We start from the raw sequence: 22976 nt of genomic DNA, 5'->3' as shown, positions 1-22976 counted from the left end.
CACTACATGAACTGGTTATGCCATTACAACCAGTACATGGACTCGAACCTGTTTAACACCAGTGTCAAGACACCACAGAACCTCCGCGCACAGTGTTGGTTTTGGCGCCCGTAGTCACCCAGGGATCTGCTGTCAGTGTAGCACTAATGTTGGTTTGGATGGTGGCACTGGTTTGTGGTGGTGTAATGGTAGCAGCAGCACAGAAAGTAGAGACTGATAACTGCTCTCCACGTCCGCGCATTCCAGATTTATGGCTAATGCTTTGCATACGCGACCGGAGAGCGTTAACCCCCATCCACCTGATATTGATGTTTTTTATACAAACCGAACAGTGAGCCTGCCGGTTATTCCCTACTACAGGCCTGAGCCAGTCTTTAAACGTCGGGTCCTCTAGCCAGTTGTCTGAGAATTTGCATTTGCCCATGACGACGATACGTTTGGTTGTCCGAGCGTTTAAGATAGGCCTAAGTAAATAAACCTGAGGAGTTTGACAAGCCAGCCAGTATCCAGTTCAGGATGCAACATGTTTGAGACGTCGAACGACCATTGAATATGAAGTCAGTACCATAGATATCGCCTAACTAGAATGAATGAGCCTAATCCCACGTTTAAATAAACTTACGCAGATAAACTTTTAAACACAAATGGACAACTCATAGTTTGAAAAAAATTGTTTTAATTTAATATCTCATAAAATAGCGTTTAATACATTTTAATACCTTTTAATGGCCTTAATTTTTGCTTATTTTATTTACTGCCTATTAAAAGGTAGTAAATAAAACCCCGCAGACACCCTGAAACAACCCAAGCAAATATTATCAGAGTACTAGGACATGTCATGGGGCTAGAGTTAAAATTCAACAAACTTTATTCAAATTTACACTAGCACAACTTAGTCCCACAGGCCAAAGATGCACTTGAACAAAGGCTCTACTTGGCTCTCATATGCTCTTCTTTTTCATTACCTGGAAGCAATGTCAGTTGGCCAAACTTTCCTGTGAAATATTAATTATGTTTTATGACTGAGAACTGCTGCCTGGTGGAGGGTGGTGCTCAGCGTCGGTGAGTGTCTACACTGGATCAACACAGGCTATTTAGACAGATTTACTGTTGAGCCCAGCAATCACCAATGAGAGATTTTCCTTGATTCATTTGGTAAAACTTAATACTGATTACACTTATCTTGTCTCAGTATCACATATTTAGATTAGGACGACTCCTCCTTGTCTGTGCTCGCTAATGTGCCTAGTTTGAGTGAGCGGCTGTGGCTCCATGCTAATACACTGATGTCAACGTGACACAGTAAACGTTGCAGCATGACACCGCAGTGCCACCACTCATTCTCAGTATGAGAGGTATGTATGACACTGTATTAAAGATGGTAGTACCTTTAAAGTCAGATTGAATATAAAGCACATTTTAGAGTCAGGGCAGCTGCGTATAAAGTCAGTGATACAATACTGTGACTCACTTTAAAGTAGCTATCATGCTAATCCAGCTAACAGCTAACCCTCTGTTTTTACCGAGGCCCTGTTACTTGCCCAAGAACTACTCAGCAGTATTTATTTTAATTCCTACTGAGTTTGACAACTAATGACTAAGCAACCGAGACCACACTGAGAATGAGTTGAATTAAACAAGTGAAGTGATCAGCATCATTATGTCGATACCGATTCATCACGGCTGACTGATGACATAACATATAATATTAAATTGCGACATAATATCGCAATTTGTTGTAGCTTATAACATTTAACACAGTCAATAAAAATGTGTGAACTGTATCTGAACTTGTGGGAAAGTTTGTGTAGTAATCTCTGCTATAAACACTTTTCAAGGAAACACAATTAGTTGTACTCAAATTTATGTCCAAACCAGAAGCTACAGTGCTAGAAACATTTCAGCACAGTAGTGCTCTGGGACATGTTTGTACTCGCTTCAGCCCTGAAACATACGCACACACATCCACAGACAGAAACAGATTACAAACTATCCAAACAAGGGGAATGCAAACCAGAAACTGCCTGTTAATCCCAGCAACACATTCAGATGAAAAACAGTGATAACAGCAGAGAGACAAATAAAAGATTAATCTAATAAGTCTGACTCGCTTAGGCCACCACATACAGAAGACCACTGCTGCACAAACAGGCTGAGGTAATCGTGTCTGTGTGTGTGTGTGTGTGTGTGTGTGTCATGGCTTGACAGGCAGAGATGCCGTGCAGCACCAAAGCTGCCCTCACCATCTGGCCTTGGCAAAATGAACAGAGTGTTCCTCCACAGTCTCTCCCCCTCTCTCTCTCTCTCTCTCTCTGCCTCAACCATCCGCTGGGGGATTTGATACTCATCCACCCAGAGAGATTAAGCGTTTCCATATTCCAGTCATATTCCACGGGTTGTTTTGCTTTCTAAAAACGGTGTTTGTATGCCAACATGTTGGCTGGGTGGGTTAGTAGCCGGGCAGAAAGAGAGAAAGAGACAGAGAGAGAGAGAGAGAGAGAGAGAGGACTGGGGTATAAACCGGAAAGAGAGGGAGAGAGAGCGGACGGGAAATGACATGAAAAAACATTTCAAAACTGAGTTTTGTGCCGAAACCGCATGATGAAGGTGAAAAAGTAAGCAGACTGTGGGTCATGTTGGTATAATGGATGCTAAGGTGAATAAATATAGTATAAGTATACACATTCACAGCTCCACAGGATACCTGAAGGGAACCTTAGGGGTGTTGAGGGTGTGTGTGTTCATGTGTGTTTTGTGCCTTGGGGGCTGAGGTTAAAATGAGAGTTCACAAGTTCAGGGACTTCCAACGCCGTGGAATAAATGTGGAAACACACGCCTGTATCGCTGTACCTGTGAGGACTTTCCATTGGCTTACACTCAATGCTGATCTTGTGATCCAGACCAACCAAATCTTTAACTCCAAAGCCAAGTCAAAACCCTAAAAAAATATTTTACAATAACAGTCTGCACTTTAAAGGATTTCACTCATCTTTGTATCCTTGAGAGGACATTTCAAAGAAAACAAATAAAACACATAAAACCTCAAATCACTTGACAGGAGTGTAAACCCACTGTGCTCTAAGAGGCTTTACCAGAAAAGATCACACTTTCATGTATTCCTCCCTCACCCCACCCCAATCTTATTTTTCCTATTTGCTTATTTGCTCCCTCTGTCGAATTCAGAGAAACTGACGACAGGACTAAAGTGAGCACAGATGAGCTTTTGGTCAGTCTCACTGGTCTGAGTCCAGACACTTCTATATGTCCCCCTTCTCATGAACTGTATGACTCCTAAAGACAACGCCGCTAAGCTATATGTGTTTCTACGCTATACAAACACACTCATACAAACAGTGCACTCTGCTGGTGGTCTCCTGAGATGGTTAGGGTTAGGGCCCCCCCCCCCCCTTCCATGTGCTAAATAATTCAGGGAGGACAACAAGACTCACCCCATCTCAGGTCTTCACCCCCTGCTGGGGTCTCATCCCTCACACACACACACAGACACACACACACACACACACACTGTGTTCATGTTTTCCAGCAAAAGAGAACAAACCCATCCAAGGACACATAACACTACTAAATATTCCATTGTGTGGAATTGCATGTTTTCCTTTATTCAAAAGAAAGAGAGTGCTCATTACTGAAAAGCATAATGATGATGAAAAACTGATTGGGAGGCATAAGGGAAAAGATATAATTACATCAAAGCGCTCAAAAACAGAAATCCACATTTAACGCACAAACACCCACAATGAATGAGCAACAGAAGTGTTGGCTCCGTCAGTGTTTGTTTCGATGCCTGCAGAGTGATTTTCTAAAAACTCTAATACGCAATGTAACACACATTGTTTTCATTTAGTAATGTAGCCTGATTAGTTTCAGTTGATTACTGTCATCCATTCACTTTCTACACCCCTGTTCAGTGTCAGGAGTGTATCCCAGAATGCACTGGGCAAAGAGGCAGGAACAATCTGAGCTGTGTCTTAAACCATTCACTACTTCCTATATAGTTCACTACATAATGAATTTGCCATTTTTGTAGTGCTGTCTGAATGTATAGTGAGAATTATTATACCCTATATAGGGGACTCATAGTATCCCACAATGCATCATGAAAAGTTGCATTGAACTTGCAGTGAATGACTGGAAAGGGGTGCGGAGAAAATTACCCAAGTAGGGTCCAAAAGTGGTTTTCAATTTTACCGATGAGCTCACTGTACACTGAAAAAAATGATACTTTGGATTAACTTTAAAAAATTACTGTAATTTGTTACACTTAAATTTATTAGTTTTTCACTAATTAAATCTTTGATTTGGTTGAAAATGTAAATTTTGATTTAATGTAAATACATTTTCTACTTTAAGACAAAGCTAAAAATTTGCTTCCATACAAAGTAAAAACATTATTCATCACAAAGATCATAAACTATTTTTATTCTCTATTGCAACTTACTTTTTTTATTTGGGAAAACCTAATATTTACTATTACATCTAATTATAGATTTTACTTTGGAATAAACTAATTGAATTGCTGTAATTCTTTTACATGCATTTTTTTTAACTTTTCTCAAGTTAAATTTCTGATTCAGTACAAAGTAATTTTTTTAATTATACCTTAATCAATATATTTTCTTTGGTCAAAAGCCAAAGTATTACTTAGGTCAATATAATGATATTTTTTGCCTTTTTACAATAGAAATTTCACCATAAACAAAATATAATTCCCAATAATACAAGACCAGAATTCACTTAAGTGATTCACTTAAAGATAAAACTAAAAACAGGAAAATTCTCTTCAAAAGACCATTTATTTTTGATGACTCTAAAATAGACATCACCTTTAAAATAAAAATAATAATAATAATAAAACTTGCAATCAGCAGCCAGTATAGTACGTTTTACACATTAACACTTGAAAAAAACAAAAACGTGTAGATAAAATATAATAAACTCCGGTCTTTTCATCATGTTTTTTTTTAAACCTTACGAAGCCTGTAAACACATCAATTTACACATCTTAACATGTATAACTGGTTTGTACTCTTCTTTAAAACTTGAGACAGCCATTAAGTATGAAAATAGAGTTTCTAACAGTTTTAAATCTTTGCTATCCTTTGACAAAATGATCAAAATGTATGAATATCATTATTTTGAACCATTACACGTGCAAGGTACCAAGAAAAATAAACCAAGGATAAACACAATTTCTATGGATGCAATTATGAATAAAAGCAGTTCAAGAAAAAAAGAAAACATAACCATTACTAGTGCTCTTGCTGATCATTCTGACTTTAGCATTAATCACATTTCCAGTGTTAATATCAGTGCCACAATATTTATAAAACAGAGAATATCAGAAATTATAGCCTATTTTGAATCAAAGCTGATTTTTCTCTTATTAACAGTGACCCCCAAACGTCATCCTGGAATCTATTTGAACACAAGCAATTAAAACAGAACAACATGCTGTATCCAAATGCCTTTCTTTGAGCAACCCCATATTTAGAGCTTGACACTCAGACTGCACACTCTGCGTGTCATTTTCTTTGGCTCTATCTCCATGAATATTTTCTGCAGTGCATCGAAGGTGTGTTTGAGCTCACCTGGATAGCTCAAGTTTAGAGCATAGATGATGCCAAATAAGAGGGCACATCCATGTGCAACTGATGGCAGCTCTTTAAGCACCTCCACACCTTCAATGATGATGCCTATGTCACATGGTGGCTTTAACGGATCCTCATCCTCTCTGATGACAAACACTGCCATTGTGCACTGCTGCAGCTCTCTTTCAGCATCATCCTTCTCACCAACCTGACAAAAGACAAGACATTTATTGTATAAAAAGCTATTATTGTGTATGTATGCACATAAGTCCCTCTCTCCTTTGCGTGGCATGAAGTGATGTAATCATACAGCAGAAGACCGGAAGACTTTTTCTTTCAGCTGTAGTAAACTTGTAGTGGACAGTTACTCATCATTTCTGCCTGTGATTTTAGTTATTTTGCTTTGGAAGGGTGTTGTTGTACTCCAAGCGTCAAGTGAATGAAGAAAAGTAAGTGCCATTTCTGTTGTACTTACATTGTGTTTGTTGTGTTGCATCTCATTAAATTCCATATTTGTATTTCTTCACTGATAGATAGGATATGTTATCATTGCATAGTTGTATAATGTTATAGGGATCATAATGTTGAATAATGTGATTATTATTGAATCTAACAGCTAGCAGCTAGCAACGGCTATCTTCCAAAAAGTTGTAACAACTGCTGTGACAAAAAAACATTAAATTTTACAGTCACATACATACTTCAGTTAGAATTGTCTAATGCTAAAGTTATGACCTGCAAAACTTCTCACCAGAAACTCCTTGATGAGTTTTTGTACATCTTCCCCAAGGTACAGGATGAAGCACTTCAGCAGACACTCTCTCCTTAGGTTCACATCAATGCTCTAGGTGAGAGTGCAAACATAAACAATGCAAAAATCATGCTGTCTAAATGTGCAACTTGACTGAAGACGCAAAAACAAAAGTGCATCAATGGGAACTTAGACTTAGAGTAACTGTACAGTAATCAAACAAATGGTTTGAGCAAACCATTAAAAAAGCCTGTCAAACTCCTAAGATATACACTGTACCTTTCCACAATCAAATGTGATGACAATATGACACATGAACACTATTGCTTCTCTTTACAGTCTTACTATTTACGTGATTTAACCCAAGTTTTGGAGTATTCAGCAAGTACATACCTCATCAAGAACTTTCAGCACATCACGGGTCTTCTCTCTGACAGCTCCTCCCTTGTTCCTGATTATCTCAATCAGCTTGCTGTGGTGCTTGTCCAAGGAAGCCAGGAATCGCGGTTGAAGTGGAACAGTGGTAATCCTCATAAATTCAGCATTGATCTTTATAAAACAAAATATCACAATCATATGTTATTACATTAAATATTGCATAAAAAATCTGTGGTGTAAGAGATCTTCTTTGTGACTGCTTTGGCTAAATTTTTTTCACAGGATTCATGTGAGAGGGGATATTAATATAATTTAATTTACTGGCCACCACCTATTGCTATTGATTGAAAAATAAAATATTTACCTCATCCACTGTGAACAATGCAGGCCATCTTTCTTTCACCTCTTCCACTCCTGATTCCTTTGCCACAATTTCTTGTCTTCGCAGTGAAAAGGTTTTGTCCATTTTGTTCTTTATCACTGCACGATTGTTTCGCTTCCTCACTTCACTCAAAAGTGACAGTCTCTCATCTTCCACATTAGGTCTGAGGTCTCTCCAGTTGGAATGTCAGGTATGTGGTTGGCTTCTCCTCTCCTAGGTCTCTTGACTCTTTTTGCAGGCAATGCATCCTCTGGAGCTTTGGATTTCAGTGAATTTGCAAGTAATTCAGCACAACCAATGCCCTTCAGCTGAGTTCGGTTGTTGCCCATTTTTGTCTTCAGCCGCTGTTTCCATCCATAGCAACCATTGTATGAACCGGGTTCAGAGAGGCATGGATGCTTCTTGATTAGTGCTTCGGCCACATCACTGAAGTCAGCATCTGTTGGGTAGGGTTTGTTTTTGTAAATCTCTTCAGCTGCCTTTCTCAGAATATCTGATATTGTTTTAGGACTTGGTGCCAATGGTCTCTTGCTTGACCTATACACTGCATTTCCCTTTTCTAACTGCAGTTCAGTGTCGTAGGAGAATGTTGGTATTGGAAACTCTCTTGGCCACGCCTGGGTTCTTGTAGAGACAGAGCTGGAAGGTGAGGACAGGAGCTCTGTGTCATCAGTTTCAGTAGACACTACATCATCACAGACAGGGATGATTTGGCTATCATCATTTAGTGGGATGACCTTGATAGTTGCCAAATCTTCAAGTTCAGCAGTAGACGTCAAGTTCACTAGTGCATCTCCAAAGTCTCTGTCTTGGTACTGCAGTCTAACATTGCCATTTAAACCACACACTTTCCTGACTTGATTGATCAGTTCCTCCACTGTCTCTGGAATTCCACCAGGCAGAATAAGCTTCCTGGTGTCATCAGGATTTAATTCTACATTTCCCAACCCACACTCATTCATATACAACCTCATGCATGTATGTATCTCTTCAGAGAGAGGATGTGCCGTCCGACAACCATGTAGTGAACCAGGGATCAGTCAGTTCTTGCACCCCAACAAGCTGTAGTTGTTTAGTGGCAGATATGATGAAGTCATAAGCTCGATAATGCTCCAGGTACCAGGCATCCAATTTTTTGACAATGAAAATTAGTGTCTCCTGTAGAACAATCATATGAACTACTTCACAAAACTCTGGAAGTCCAGCCAGTGACCCATGGGCTACCACCATTCCAGTCCTGTAGTTGTAGCTGTTGTAGGATACATTTTTTGCAAGGTTCACAGTGTCCATATGTGGGTGTTTATCATTGACTGCCAGTGCAATATCCTCATTCATAACATCAAGGGGAAGTGTTGAAACATCAGTAACTTCCAAAGAGGGCTTCGAAAATCCTGACATGTGCAGATTATATGCAGTCTGAAATTGGTGCCTCTGGGCTAATGAATACAATACATTTTTATAACAGTTTGTATGACAGATTACTCTTTTAAAGAAGCTATGCTTAGCTTCAAATCTTATAGTCCATAGTGCAACAAGGGGGCCAAACTGGCGTATCAACTGGGGATAATGCTCCAAGTAATGATGTTTGGGCCGTATTCTTTCATGGGGGAAAACCTCTTGGAATATTGCCCTGTGTTCAGATATCTTGAAGTCTAGATAAGAAATAGAGTCCTCAGTCTGAAGAGGTGCAACAACAAGTTCTACTATGTCTTTTAATTCACACAGGACCTGCCATGCTGGTTCGTTTGAAGGAACTCTGGCTCCAATCAAGAGAGGAAGAAATCTCAACAGGCTCCAATTCTCGTGTGCATTTCCTCCAATTGTTCTTTTTGTAGCGTAGTCCTTCACATAGAACTCCCTGGATAGTGAGTAGGGAGTGAGTGAGTTGTGATTTCGGACACAATCCTGGAGATGTAGCCAGTCGAGGGCTGAAATGCTATGCTATGTTTTGGCCACTTTGGGGCAGTGGAAACAAACTAGTAACACAACGATGGTATACTATCAGTAAGTTGACATGGCGAACTTAAGTAAATCTCTGCGTTTATTCGGATTTGTGTTTTCGCCATGTAGCTAATGCTTCTGATTTTTGTCTCCACCAACTCCTGAAGGAAACATCTACTGTGCAGCTGCTAAATGCTCCATTTTGTTCACTAGCTAGTTGCAAACTTTGTATTGTGTCTTTGGTGCAAAGCAGCTCGGTCGGTTTATGCTTGTTGTATCACTGAAAACAACGGCCTCTTGTCTGAACCAAAACAGTGAAGTTGTGGCACAGAAAACCAACACAATGAGCTGAAAGACGTTAAAAATCTCCTCAGAGCTGAGCTGAATTGCAGCTGGCTGATCATCTCTGGGGGTTTCACATTATACACAGTTACATTAACCATTGCTCAATACAAGAATACTGATCTTCCAGCTGTGAGTTTTTGCTCATGTCCAGTAACCTGTATCACACTTCCATGTTTATTTTAGCCACCACTCATTACAGTTTGTGTGTTCAGTTTCCATTAGAGGAATGTACATTTCATACAGTTACTATGATGTGTGGTGTAGATACAAACACCTTAAAAGCATTGCAACGACAACATTTCAAGAGGTATGTGGTCACTGAAGGAGATAAATACAGACAATATGAGTCCAGCTCAAACATTGGAAAGACCTGTTTACTGTCACAAAACATTTCATCTTTTCTCCAACTGCATCCTTGAAATCTGTTCTATAGGAGATCGACTCTCAGTGTTGCCTATATATCTACATATTGTATGTGAAATATTGATTTTTTTATATAACTGTTTCTGCAAATCTTTCACTGACAACAGCCAAGAGACAACCATTAACCTGACAGAAATCAATAAACTGACAAATGTAATGTCACCTTATGAAACCAAGAGAAACAGACGATATGTGATCCTGCAATGTTTTCCTGATGGTATGCCTAAAAAGTGCTGTATTTCAGTGGTAGACTATGGTATCCAGCCAATGTTCTTTATAATGTTAGATCACCTGTGCTGGACAATGACTGGGCTGAAACAGAAGTAGTCGAGGCAGACGGCCGCCCACCCTGAGCCCGGTTCTGTTAAAAGGGAGTTTTTCCTCCCCCCTGTTGCCAAGTGCTGCTCTTTGTGGGAACTGTTGGGTTTTTCTCGATAACAAAGTAAGGTCTCGACCTGACCCTGTAAAGTATCTTAACCCTTGGATGCACAACCTACCAATACCTACACTCTTCCACGAGTGGGGTCAAAAATGACCCCTATTAAAATTAATGCGTTTTTGCAATAAACTAAAGACATTTCTCTAATTTTGGTTAAAGATGATATATTTTGTTCAAACAAAAGAGTAATTTCATTTTTGACATGTACATTTTTTACTTTTCATTCACATTTTAGCACTTAACAATCAATCAATCAGGTCAATCAGGTGTCAAAACATGTTTGTGTGTCCCTATGTCTGGAGGACGAACAGAGAGCATTCAACAGGTCCGGAGACCATAACACTGTCCACGCATATGTACACACACAAACATCTTATCTCCTCTCACCGTGTGCAGCTGTCACAAATTACTTGCTTCTGGCTGTGACCATTGCACACAGGGGTACTGCATTTCCAACAGCAATCAGTGGCTTTGCGATCCTTGTTTCTTGGACACAACTGGCACCTCTTTCTCTTCTGCTGGCTCTGTGTGCTTCTTTCCTGTGGCCGGATCACAGCAGTTTTTGTCACTCCACACCTTCCCATTGCTTCAGTGATGTCGGTTGTTAGGGTCAGGGTACCTTCCAGTCGACTTTTCATGTGAGGTGTCACAAGCTCCTTTGAGAGCTCTGTGAGGAAGTGTCGTCATCCATCGGTGATGCCTGTGTAAAATTCCGGGTGCTGAGCCCTGAAAAATGAATGGCATTCAGAGCGGCGACATCAATCATGTTGTACCAAAGCACCATGGGCCACCTCTGGGATGGCGTTTGCAGGTGTAGTTGCCAACCATCTGGTCCATAGTATCTACTCCTCCTTTGGTCTGGTTGTAGAAGAGGATCACTTCTGGTTTTTTCTTTGGGCTGTTTTCATCCACCATCTTGCTGTGGTGCATTGTGCTAAGCAGCAGAACAGCCTTTCCCTTTTTTCTCACATAGCTGATCATGGTCATGCTGCCATTGAACCCAAATTCAGTTCATAAACGGAGATAATACTTACATGTACGTTGCTGTGTAAAAATGACCTCCTGGGCGGTGAGACTGCTGACATGTAAGTGGGACAGTATTGACAGTCAAAGTTGCATCAGATGTGAGAGATGACATCAGATGTGTAAGTGGGACAGTCAGAGTTGCTAAGAATTAAAGGTTCATAGAAGATTCCATAGGAACTGCTTGGGGTCATTTTTGACCCCACTTGTGGAAGAGTGGGGTAGTGATACAAAAACTGCAATTTCTTAAAATTAATGAAAAATAAATTAAAAATGCAAATGGCCTCATGTCACAAACATGTTTTATGAGGAATACCTGGAATATGAATATATTACAACTTTTCATTTTAAAGATATTGAAGAATAACAACCCGTGGGGTCATTTTTGACCCCACGTGTGCATCTAAGGGTTAAGATAATGTATGATTTGGCGCTATACAAATAAAATTGAATTGAAATTGAAGTAAAATTAAATGGACTGCTGCCATTTGGGGCAAGTTAACACCAAGGTATTTTTGACAGTACAAAAATGTAGATTCACATGTGAAGTGATAGTTCAGGTTATTTGACGTGGGGTTGTGTGAGATACTTATCTATAGTCAGTGTGTTACCTGCAGTAGATTCAGATCAGAGCGCTGTCAGTGTAGAGAAGCAGCAGGGAGCACTGGCACAGAAGCTGAGTGATGTGCTGCTGTGGACAGGGACATCCACAGAAATGCATTTTAGTCACTTTAAACAGATGCCCACAGAGAGAGAAACTAATATCAATTGAAGTGTATGCCACATTTTGAATATTTTCACTGCTTTATCTTGCCGTTAAAAAACCCTTTCCTTTCAAACTATCATGTGTGAACCATTGAACTACTGTATTGGGAGCTCTCTGATCTGAATCTACTGCAGGTAATAACTAATGACTATCCAAATGGCCTAGACAAATGGTTAAGGTGCATACCACATGGGCTCAGATGCCTTGAGCAGCGAGTCCCTGGTTTGACTCCCGGCTGGCACGACCGTTTGGTGCATGTCTTTGCCTTACTCTCTCCCTACATTTCCTGTCCGTCTCCACTTCCACTGTCTAATAAAGGGGAAAAAAAAGATAACCTGAGCTACCACTTTAACTAACTTTAAACAGCTTAATATAAGGGGTTTTACACACTGCTGCATCCCTGACTGTGTACCACTTACTTTAAACTACCATTAAACAATCAACTTCTTCAAACTGTACAATGATTGTATTGTGTCTGTGGCTGTGCCAGACTCCATTTAACATTTAATATCTTTTATCTCAGCATCACGCCTGGGATGAGATCCATAACTCCTGGTGCTTTCTGTACACAGGTGGCTGGTCCAAGTAGTCTCACTTGTGGCTCTGCATGTCTCTCTCTCTCTCTCTCTCACACACACACACACACACACACACACACACACACACACACACACACACACACACACACACACACACACAGAGTTTTACACCCAGCCTGTGATATCTCAGCCCACACCAGATGACCAACTGTTTGGCTGCTTCTTGTCGGCCAGCCTGTGGTTCAGAGATCACCACACGGCTTCCAGACATTAACATGACTCACCCTTCACTGCATTCACGTCCATGTGCAGGCACATATAGACTAGATCCATGCACGCACGCACGCACGCGCGCACACACACACACACACACACACACACACACACACACACACACACACACACACACACACACACACACACACACACACACACCTCATTAAGTTTGTCAGGAGGATGATGATAGTCTATGGTGGCCGCAGTGGGAAAGATGAAGGAAAAAAATGGGGGGAAAAAACTGAATTGAAATAAGAAAAAGAAAACTGGAAGCAGGTGATGAAAGGAGTAACGGCTGAGTCTCGGTCCCGTGCTGACCTCAAACAATATTTTTTTTGTTTCCCTGTCTCCTTTTCTTGACTTTCCATTACTTTATAATGATCAGTGGTGAATTTAGTTCATTTCTGGCATTTTTTTTTTTTTTTGAATGACTTCACACATCACATTTTAGTTGTTACTTCTCCTTTAGCTCTATAGCTGTTTTTCATAAAGGAAAAAACAAACACAGTGTAAATACCAGGACCTACTCTCATAAAACAAAGGCAAATTAGCAGTCATTTCATAAATGTAGCTTTAATTTCAATTTCCTTTTATAGATCACAGCTGCCAGAAGTGTTCTGCCTTTAGTTTGCCTGTTGGCTAGGGTAGGGTTTGATTCACGGACGTAATCAAAGTGAATGTGAGGCATTGGTTGAAAGATTTCCTTTGGCAAAAAGAAAGCACAGAGTGAACATGCAGTGAACCTGAAGCTTCAGCAGGAACCAGATGCTTGTCTCATCTCAGCTCAGAAACATTCAAAATGCATGCATCAGAATGAAACGCTGAGCGGAAACGCTGTCAGGATGTAAAACACTAACACTGTGTTGTAGCGATGGTGCAGCTTTGCAGTGTAAATTTTGGTTTCTGATTCACACAGCGTTGTTAATGACTTCACTGGAAGTGTGCAGCACTGCTTTCTGTGCTGACTGAAGATAAAAAAAATGAGTAAGTGAACTAGAAAGGTTAAACTATAAAAAACGATATTAAAAATCTATATTTGTGTTGCATGTGTTTTAAAACATAATGAAAATAAAGCAGATGGAAAACATTACATCACAACAGTTCTGATTGTAGTAGAGTGCTCCTGACTGTCACCTGAACGCGCAGATTGTCACAGATTGTTACTCCACTTTGGCTGAAGCACCTTAACAACTATTCCACTGATTGCCATTAAGTTTTGTACATATGTTCAGGATCTGTAGATGATGTATCCTAATGACTTTGGTAATCATCTAATTTTTCCTCCAGCTCCACAGCTTTTGGCTGGACAGCCATGCAGTTTGGTGCATTCATGTTCCCCTCTGGGTGAGTTATAAAATGTTTGGTGATCCCCTGACTTTTCATCTACTTTGGTTTATAACAAAATATCATATGATAATTAGCATCAGCTGCGCTTTATATTAAAGGTGGAGTAAGTGATTCTAATCCAATACACTTAAATTCAGTGAATATCTCCTCACGGTCTGATAGCTGTCAGTTCTGTGTGTCCTGAAAAAAAAAATAAAAAATCCAGTGTGACTTCGATGAAGTGAATCTGACAGGGGACAGAGGGAGCGAGAGACGGTAAGTCTTGCAGATGCTAACAGATGCCAATTTAAGGATTACCAGGGGAAGGAGAAGAAGACTGTTTGGAGTTTTGAATGGGACTGAGAGGACCTGCAGACGAGAGATCAGCAGCAACGTTATAGCGAGGGCATGGTGGGAACGTCTACCGGCAACAGTGTGATAGCAGTGTGATGGTAGCGTGACGGTAGTGTTTACTCCAGTAGTCACGTTTTCTAGTTGAACAATGGCAGAGAGACCTGACAGTTGAAAGCTATGAAGACAGATGCGGATGTTGCTCTGTTTCTGTTTTGCCATGTTTCTCAGAGCCAGTGGGTCAGTGTTGCGTTGTCCCATGTACTTGTTTATGACAGTCAAGCCCAACTGCTTAGTCAGCAAGAAGGTCCCGATGTCACATTTTGTGTGCCAGGTAACATTACACTACTTGCCCACAGATTCAGTTTACTTTCTGGTTTGCGAAGAGGAGTAGTTAGTGTGATGTTAGCTGTTGTAGCAGGAGAGTTGTGAGCTGAATGAAGCTGGTGTGCTGGCTGTGGGAAACCATGTGATCGTCTCTGCATGCTAGCAACAGTTTGCTGTCTCATTGTTTGTTTGTCCGCGCAACAAGCAAAGGCTTTTATAGCCCTAAAAGCACAAGTTAGCTAGCACAGTGGATGAATTTGGGTGGATGAATGATTCAAAATGCTATGGCAGGTAACGTTAGCTTCCTTTTTAGCTTAGCTACAAACCTATGGTCCTCTCTTCTGTCACTGCAGTTCTGCAAAAAGAATCTAAACTCTCGCTAGTTTTTACTCCTCTGTGTTTTGGATGGTGTGTTTGTGTGCATACCATTTGTTTGATCGTGTTCTTGGGGGGGTGGGCGGTGGGGTTCTGAAGGAGCCCTAAAGGGAGTGGTGTATTTTGTTTTGATGTTGAGTTCAATTATCAATAGTCTTTCTGCAGAATCTCCTACTGCACCTTTAAGTGCTAGTTATGAAATGTTAGCAGGCAACACTAAAGCTGCACACTGCAATCTTGGTGCCAAGTGTAACTGTACGTCACACAACCTGCTCTTCTCTAATATTTTCATCACCTCCTTTGGTGAGGGTTCACCCACATACACCTCTCTGACATCACACAATCCCCTTTATTCATGTTTTGCTCATCTGTCTATTATTCTGTTCTTCAACAAGCTGATCACAAAGAAACTTGAATGAGTGGCACAGCACCTGTGAGTTTCCAAAAATGAAGCCCTGATTAAAATAAGTAACAAAGTGTTGATAGTAATATGAAATTTAGCACAGTTTGACCAGAAAAATTATTCTTTTCAACAAACTGCCTCCTGTCAGTAAAAGTATCTTGAAATAGAGCAGATCAGTTCTCCACTACTATCACAAATATGACACTTGATTCAAGAAACACAGCGACAAACTGATTTATTTTTGCCATTAGTGAAATATTACAATCAGTTTTTGATAGAAAAATTCATTCATATTCATCTGCCCCTGCTGTGCTGTCAGTTGTATCACATAGTGTCAAACTCAAAAACATTGTTTTACTCATAAATACCTCAAACAGAGATGTTGCTCGGGTTTGTTCAATGAATTTCAACAGAGCTTATTTAAAAATGTCTGTTTGTAGTTGTAAGATGGACAAAACAAAAACTGAAAAGGCTCAGAGGGAGACTCAGATGGGATTGTTTGCAGTGGATAAGGAAGCAGAGGAGATAGACAGAGGCCTGGCATAAAGAAGGAAGGCATACACACACACACACACACGTCCGAGGAATATAGTGAAGTTAAATTGAGGGTGATTGTATTCTCGGCGTAGACTTGTCTTTGTCCCTAAGCTCTGTCTAAATATTGAAGTAGATCGTGGTGAAAAGAGCCGACTATCCAGAGGATTCAACCCAATCTGCATATTCATCACAATTAATTAGGATTCCTCTCTCCGCCATCATTTTTTATCTTTCCTGCTTTATTTCTCGAGAGGCAACTACAAGACAATGCTGGGGCAGTGATCGGAATCAGTTATTAGGGGGGGGGCAGATGCACGCAGACGCGCATGCACACATCCCTTTCTGCCACATCTCAGACTTGAGAATGATTCTGTCTGCATCAGATATGATGATGAGTGTGTTACCGGCAGCACTCATCTGCATTCACTGATGATACAAACTTCCAGTGCTTTCTCTCACTTTGTCTTTTCCCCCCTTTGTCTGCGCCGACTGTGCATCGCGCCTCTGCTAAAGTGACTGAGAGCGGCTATTGTCTGGCGAGGCACATAAACGAACTCCCGCTCAACAGCCTTCTCGCAAGGCTAACTCTTTTAATTGCTCAATGAAAGGGAGAAGAAGCAAGAGATGCCGTGTAGCCTTGGGGTTAGAAAGAAGTGAAAGTTAAGTTTTATGAAATCGGCGTTGTGCACAGAGGGAACCAAAAGAAGCATGTTCAAATTCATTTATATGCACAATAGTATGGCTGCGTGTGAGTAAGTGTTTATAATAGTTAGGGAAACACAAAATATAAGATGATAAACAACATAACAATGATCTACGAAATGAAAATCAAAGTTGTGCATAAGTATTTAGGGGTAGTATCGCAATTCTTTTTTTTTTTTTTCTACAATTTTTCAGTCACCACACTGATTCCTGAATGGATATTTATTTTCTTATTTACAGAGCTAGTGTAGTCTAGCTAACAGCTAGGAGCTGCTCAGGAGTTAGCTGGTTATCCTGATAGCATTCAGCATGTGAACCAGAGAGCTGTCCTGTTCCTGCTCACAATGAATAAATCCTCATGTTTAACGATGCCACTGGCCGCTAATGGTTTAGCTCTCCACTAACTGCAAACAGTGACGCCTAACTGTTCACTGTGGTTGTCTGACCATGTGTTGACTGGAAGCTTCAAGTTCACGGCACCTATGTCAACACTTCCGGCCCGAGACTATATATAAAAACACCAGTGGTACTGCAATGATTCATTTAATTATAACAGTACTGTATTTACCTTAAATATAACAGTACTTCATTAAACTTTATCGTAACAGTACTTTATTGTAATAGTAGTTTATTTAACTTAATTACTGTTCTTTATTAAACTAACAGGTAAAAGACTAATATATTGGCCTATGTCCAACTGTCCTCTTAAAAAATATTCCGAATGTCAGATTTTTCGTTAGTATGGCTTTAAGATATAGAGCCAATAGGTTTATAGCAAAGATGCCTCTGAAATAAAACTGAGAAAGACTGAGTGATCTGTGTATTGTTTTTGGAAATATGACTCACGACATACATAGTCTCTACATAGTCTCTAGAGGTGTTTTTCATTCACCTTTTTCCCATGGTCTGTTGTTAAAAAAATAAACAAAAATAGCAATGAATTGAAATATGAATCACAATACATATTGAATCAACACCACAGATATGCATATCGTCCCCACCCTTACAGAGGGTAGATTGTATTGTCTTATCTTCCACTGTTAGCAATCAGATGGAGAAGTGAAACCTTTTGAAGTGGAGATATGATCTTTTTCTGTGTTTATATCATTGTGAATGGATGCTGCTTGGACTAATCAAAACTTGCTTCTAAGAATCTATGATGAACATTTTTCAAATTTTTTTTGACAAAACAATGTCTCTTTACATTTATCGAGAAAATTATGTCAAATTAATCAAATTTAGTCATCAGCTGCAGCTCCAAACAAGATCAAGAAATCACCAGAGAGTTGAAGAGACTGTTTTATAGGAGTGAGTTCCAAACTTTCTGGCTTGTGACCCCTTGAAAACAAAGCAATGTCTACCACTGACAGCTTGTAACAGCTTGTCAAGTTCCCTTTCTCAGATTTGTTAATGAATAATTTAAGAGGCATGAAGAGGTTACACTGTGAAGCATTTAAAAAGAAAAAATGTGAAGAAAAGTCTGATTGTTAAAGAGACACAGATTCTGTTTTTTTACTCCCATTCCGTTTCTCATCCCATAAGCAATATGATTTCTCTTGCCACCTGTTCAGATTAGGAACTAATATTTTATGGCATGAAAAAAGAGCAGGTCAATTAAATGGGGTTTCATGGTAAACTATTATAACATGTTATGTTAACTTTAGACAAAGCCAAGCTAGCCGTTTACCTTCTTCCAGTTTCTGAGCAAACACAAGCTGACCATGAGAAAAACATTAATCATCTGATCTAACACTCTGAAATACACATCTTCCCAAAAATCAAGTTTCTTGAAGCTTTCAGCCTTTCTAGCAATGGCAGATAATCAAAAACATGAAAAATATGTCTAACTTTGACCATATTTATTCTTATTGGACTTACAAAGAAGAGCTAACATGGTGTGACAAACAAGAATGTTACAAGCGGGAACATCTTGAGCAACAGGCAGCAGCGTCCTTTATTGGAAATGTGGTGTTGATTTTCAGAAACGCTTGTGTTAACAAAGCTATTGTTGGGAAGAGGACACAACTAATCACAGCAATGCTAGTATCTACGTGCTCCGGTTCTGTAAATGTGACAACATTTCAAGGAATACATGGATATTGAAAAGGGTCTTGTTGGACGAGACATTCTTGTTTCTGAATATCGGGTTGGTGATGACTTTGCCATCTGGCATCCAAGGGTGATGAAAGTGTTGAGATATCAGACGAAAATAAGGGGAAAAAAAGTGAAGGAGTGTGAGACAGATGACAGAAGTTGTCCATTAAGCGAGTGGAGCAGTCCTGGTGTGAATATTGCATTTCCATGTTTACCGCAATTACAGGCCTGTTCACTGGTTCACCTCCTACAGAGGGTAAAAATGGAAGAGAGAGACAATCCTGTGGGACGATGAGAATATCACCCGCCCAGTCAGGGATATGAGATATGGACACAAGGCAGACACAAGGCAGACAGACACACACACACACACACAGACACACACACACACACACACAAATCTTGCTCAAGTTTACCGCCACTGCTGTCATATCCCCAGCATCTCGGTGGTTAAAGTGATCCTAATCTGTGTCTGTGACTGCAGGGAGCTAAAAAGTCACTTTGTCTAACGTCATCTTGAAATGTTGTTTCTCTGAAAGAAGACGGAAAATTTGCCACTGAGAATGAGACTCAAAAAAATCAGCATTTTCCATCTTGAAAATGAAATCTTTTCTGCTATAAAAACAGAATTTCAGACTCCAGCCTGTTGTGTGTTCATCAGATTCAGCAGATTCAGCAGACAGTCTAGCGAGTCTGACTCCTACACAAACATTGCGTGCAGAGGGTCAGCGGAGGAGAACATGATCAACAGTTTTATTGCCACTGAAAGAAGTAAGAAAGTTGTGGACAGGGATTCATGATATCCAACTAAATGGGCGTGCCAAAGGAGACAAGGGTCAAAGGTCAGTCTGATGACAACTTTGAACCTGAGGACAAAATAAATAACCTCTCCTGTGCTGCTAATCTCATCTAATGATGTCCCAGAAGGCTGACATCCATTGAGCCGACCGTACTGCCATCATAAAACTCCATTTCCAAACAGAATGAATGTTTCAAGCCATTAGATCTGTGCAACAGCATCTATTTTCCCGACCTCTGCTCACAGTGATGTTTATTTCTAATATCAACCGTTGACGTAGAGCACGACTCCGTGATATAATTACACTTCTGTTGCCTGTAGTTCTACATTTTTATCTCTATTCAAGAGTTGCTGCAAATTTAAGTCCAGATTAAAATCAAGGGCGTTGGGCTCGCCAACTTTAGATCGAGCTATCTGAAGAATGGAGGGTGTTAAATGTGTCCCATCATTTCAGATCAGCCCCCAAACTCATTTTTATACAGTGGCTTTCATGTAATTATCTTTTTAATTATCTTTGACCTTGCTTTCACGGCTGATTCTTTACTTTTATAATTCTTACTTTGCTGTCACTGACTTTTTTGCTGTTGGCTTTTCATTAGCTTGGAAAAACACTGTGCAGCTGGAAAATTTGCTATGTTAATGTTATTGGTGTTGTTTTTGTGGCTGTGTTTCAATAAAGTGTTAGGCCGACTCTCTAAGTGGCTTCATCTCACCTTGCCATAGATTCTACAAGTCTGTGAAACACCAGTGGAGGAATCAAATGAGACTAAAGCACCTAGAGAAACAGCAGCATCAGTTGTTTCAACAAAAGCCTGGAAGCCACATATGTTTACGGTCAAGTGACAAAGCCCTCTGGCAGCTGTAAGAATTATGAATCAGATCCTCTGTGACCAAAGATTGAAGTAGTGCATCATTGTTAAAGAGCCACAGAGGCAGCAGAGAGAGGAGGTGCATGGGTTGGAGGGTCGCACTAAACGTCGGACCATGGCTGCGCTCTATTTGGCCGTGACAGCGTGTGTTTGTAACGCAGCGGTGGGGAAACCTGGTTTAATGGAGTGCAGGCGGCATGAGGCTGTTGTTCTGACAATGAATCTCTATCAGCTGATAAGAGGCGAAAGAGATGCTGTGATAAACTTATTTGATCTTTGTAGAGCTTGTATGTGTTGGCATAGAAACCACAGTGTCATTTCCACTTGGATTCAACCACTAACAACCAGCCAAAGCCATGGGAAATACTACGCTGAAATACTGCACTGCTCTAGTCTTATGGACAACTCAAAGTGCTTCACAATGGAAGCCACATTCACTTCACTTCACAGCACTTTTCTACCATACACACACATTCACACATCAGTGACATGTGAGGGGTAATTTGAGGTTTAGCATCTTGCCCAAGGACACTTTGAAATGCAGGAATGCGGGAGCCGAATCACCGGTCCGAACCACTGACCTTCCGATTAGTGAACGACCCGCTCTACCTCCAGAGCCACAGCAGCGGTTTTACATGTCTTCACTGGTCAAGATCATGTACGACGCTGCTGGTACACATGGTATTTTGTTTACAGAGATGGCGATTCAATTCACTGTCAGTTGGAAATGCTGTCTAACCTTAACCAACAACTTATTTTAACTCAAATCATGATCTTTCCCCAAGTTTCCCCAAACCATAACCACCGGACAGAACATTTTATTTTTAGTTTTGCAAAAGTGATTTGCAACAGTTTTGGAGACACAAACAAATGACATTTCTTATTGTTTAATTGGGAGGACCTGTTGGATTCTTTCTTGGTGTATTGATGATTGTTGCGAGAGCGCTGTGTAACATGTGGCTCCATGATCGTGCTCAGTTGGGTTGAAATGACTGAAGGCCAGAGCATATGATTCATATTATTTTCATACTCAACACTACAGCAACTGCAGTATTGGTTTCTACAGTTATCTCAGCTTTTTCCTTTAACTTGTAACCTGTCTCTTCCCTATATGAGATGCGAAGTTATGTGCAGGACACTGGATGAACATCTGGACACCTCAGACATCCAGTTACAGCTGCTCACTGTCCACAAGCTCAAGTACAGGCTGTTTGACGTCACGTGACAAAAGGAAAACGTTTGCTTTTCATGTAATTCCCCCTCAGGTCTAAAACCAGAATGTGAAGCACCATAGTCCTAATGGTTCGGTCACAACAACGTGGGCGGATGTGGCAAACTCTGAGTACTTGTTACTGTAAAATGTTTTGAGTTTGACATGACCGAAGCTGAAACCACACTTTGCCACTGGGAGCAACAAACAGGGCTTGTGCTGCGGTGATGTAGCCTGAGTCCGACCCAAGGGTGGAAGTAATAAATTTCAATTACTCTCCTCATCTGCAACCAACTGGGCTTTTTTTTCTCTGCTTGCAGTTTGTAATTTTGCTTCTAGGTATGTTTTGACCAAAGTATTTTTCTTTGCCACATTTCAAATTGCTTGCAGGCTCTTCATACACGTCATTAACTGGCCAGCTGCAATCACATTGAATCAGTTGTGCTGATTCCAGCTGACATTGTTTGTCTGCTTTATTTTGAGGATTTTACTGAAGATCAGCTACTTGAAACTCTGCCCTCTTGTCTTTGTTGTTTTGTTTGGTGAAGATCGACCTTGTGTTTTCAGATCAATAACAACACAATTTCATGTATGTCCTGAAGGTTGTTAAAGTGTCCTCAATCTGAGAGAAAAACATGTAATCCTTAAAGGAGAGTCAAAACATAAAAAATAAGAAGTTACAGATGTTCAGATGCCAAACATGACATAAAACAATATTTATTTTGTGCTATTAGAACATTTAAAGGGGAAGTCCACAGATTTGTAGTCTGTACACACATGAAAAAACGTTTTTTGTGTGCCCAGAGGGAGCTGTGTGAAGTCTGCCTCTATTCCCAAAACATAAAGTAGCTGGTCGCCCTTGGATAATATTTAATGAAGTAGTAGTGCTATGAACTTTAAATTGCAAATATATAAAATACTGTAAAATAAAAGTTATAATAATATACATATATATATATATATATATATATATATATATATATAGTAGCTTGTATGTTTGTGGATTGAATAATACACCTGTGAACATAAATTACTTACAAATTCTTATACACATTTGTAAATCTGGTCTTTTTGGATCCTGTCATGAATATTGACCCTAACATCTCTCCAT

The 22976-nt window shown here is 40.1% G+C and overlaps 1 protein-coding gene across 1 annotated transcript; it reads right to left on the bottom strand.

Annotated features, from left to right (window-relative positions):
* Nucleotides 1–4803: 4803 nt before the first annotated feature.
* Nucleotides 4804–10298, bottom strand: LOC139634350 (uncharacterized). Its single transcript, XM_071500748.1, has 4 exons — nt 7103–10298; nt 6754–6909; nt 6361–6453; nt 4804–5817 (listed from the first exon to the last, which is right to left on the bottom strand). The coding sequence occupies exons 1-4, from the start codon at nt 7202–7204 to the stop codon at nt 5509–5511; spliced, it is 660 nt and encodes a 219-aa protein (XP_071356849.1). The 5' UTR covers nt 7205–10298; the 3' UTR covers nt 4804–5508.
* Nucleotides 10299–22976: the final 12678 nt, after the last annotated feature.

This window comes from Trachinotus anak, unplaced genomic scaffold, assembly GCF_046630095.1.
Source record: "Trachinotus anak isolate AG129_WGS33_773 ecotype Australia unplaced genomic scaffold, CSIRO_AGI_Tana_v1 ptg000016l, whole genome shotgun sequence".
NCBI lineage: Eukaryota > Metazoa > Chordata > Actinopteri > Carangiformes > Carangidae > Trachinotus > Trachinotus anak.
This window is presented reverse-complemented; position numbering and strand designations above follow the sequence as displayed.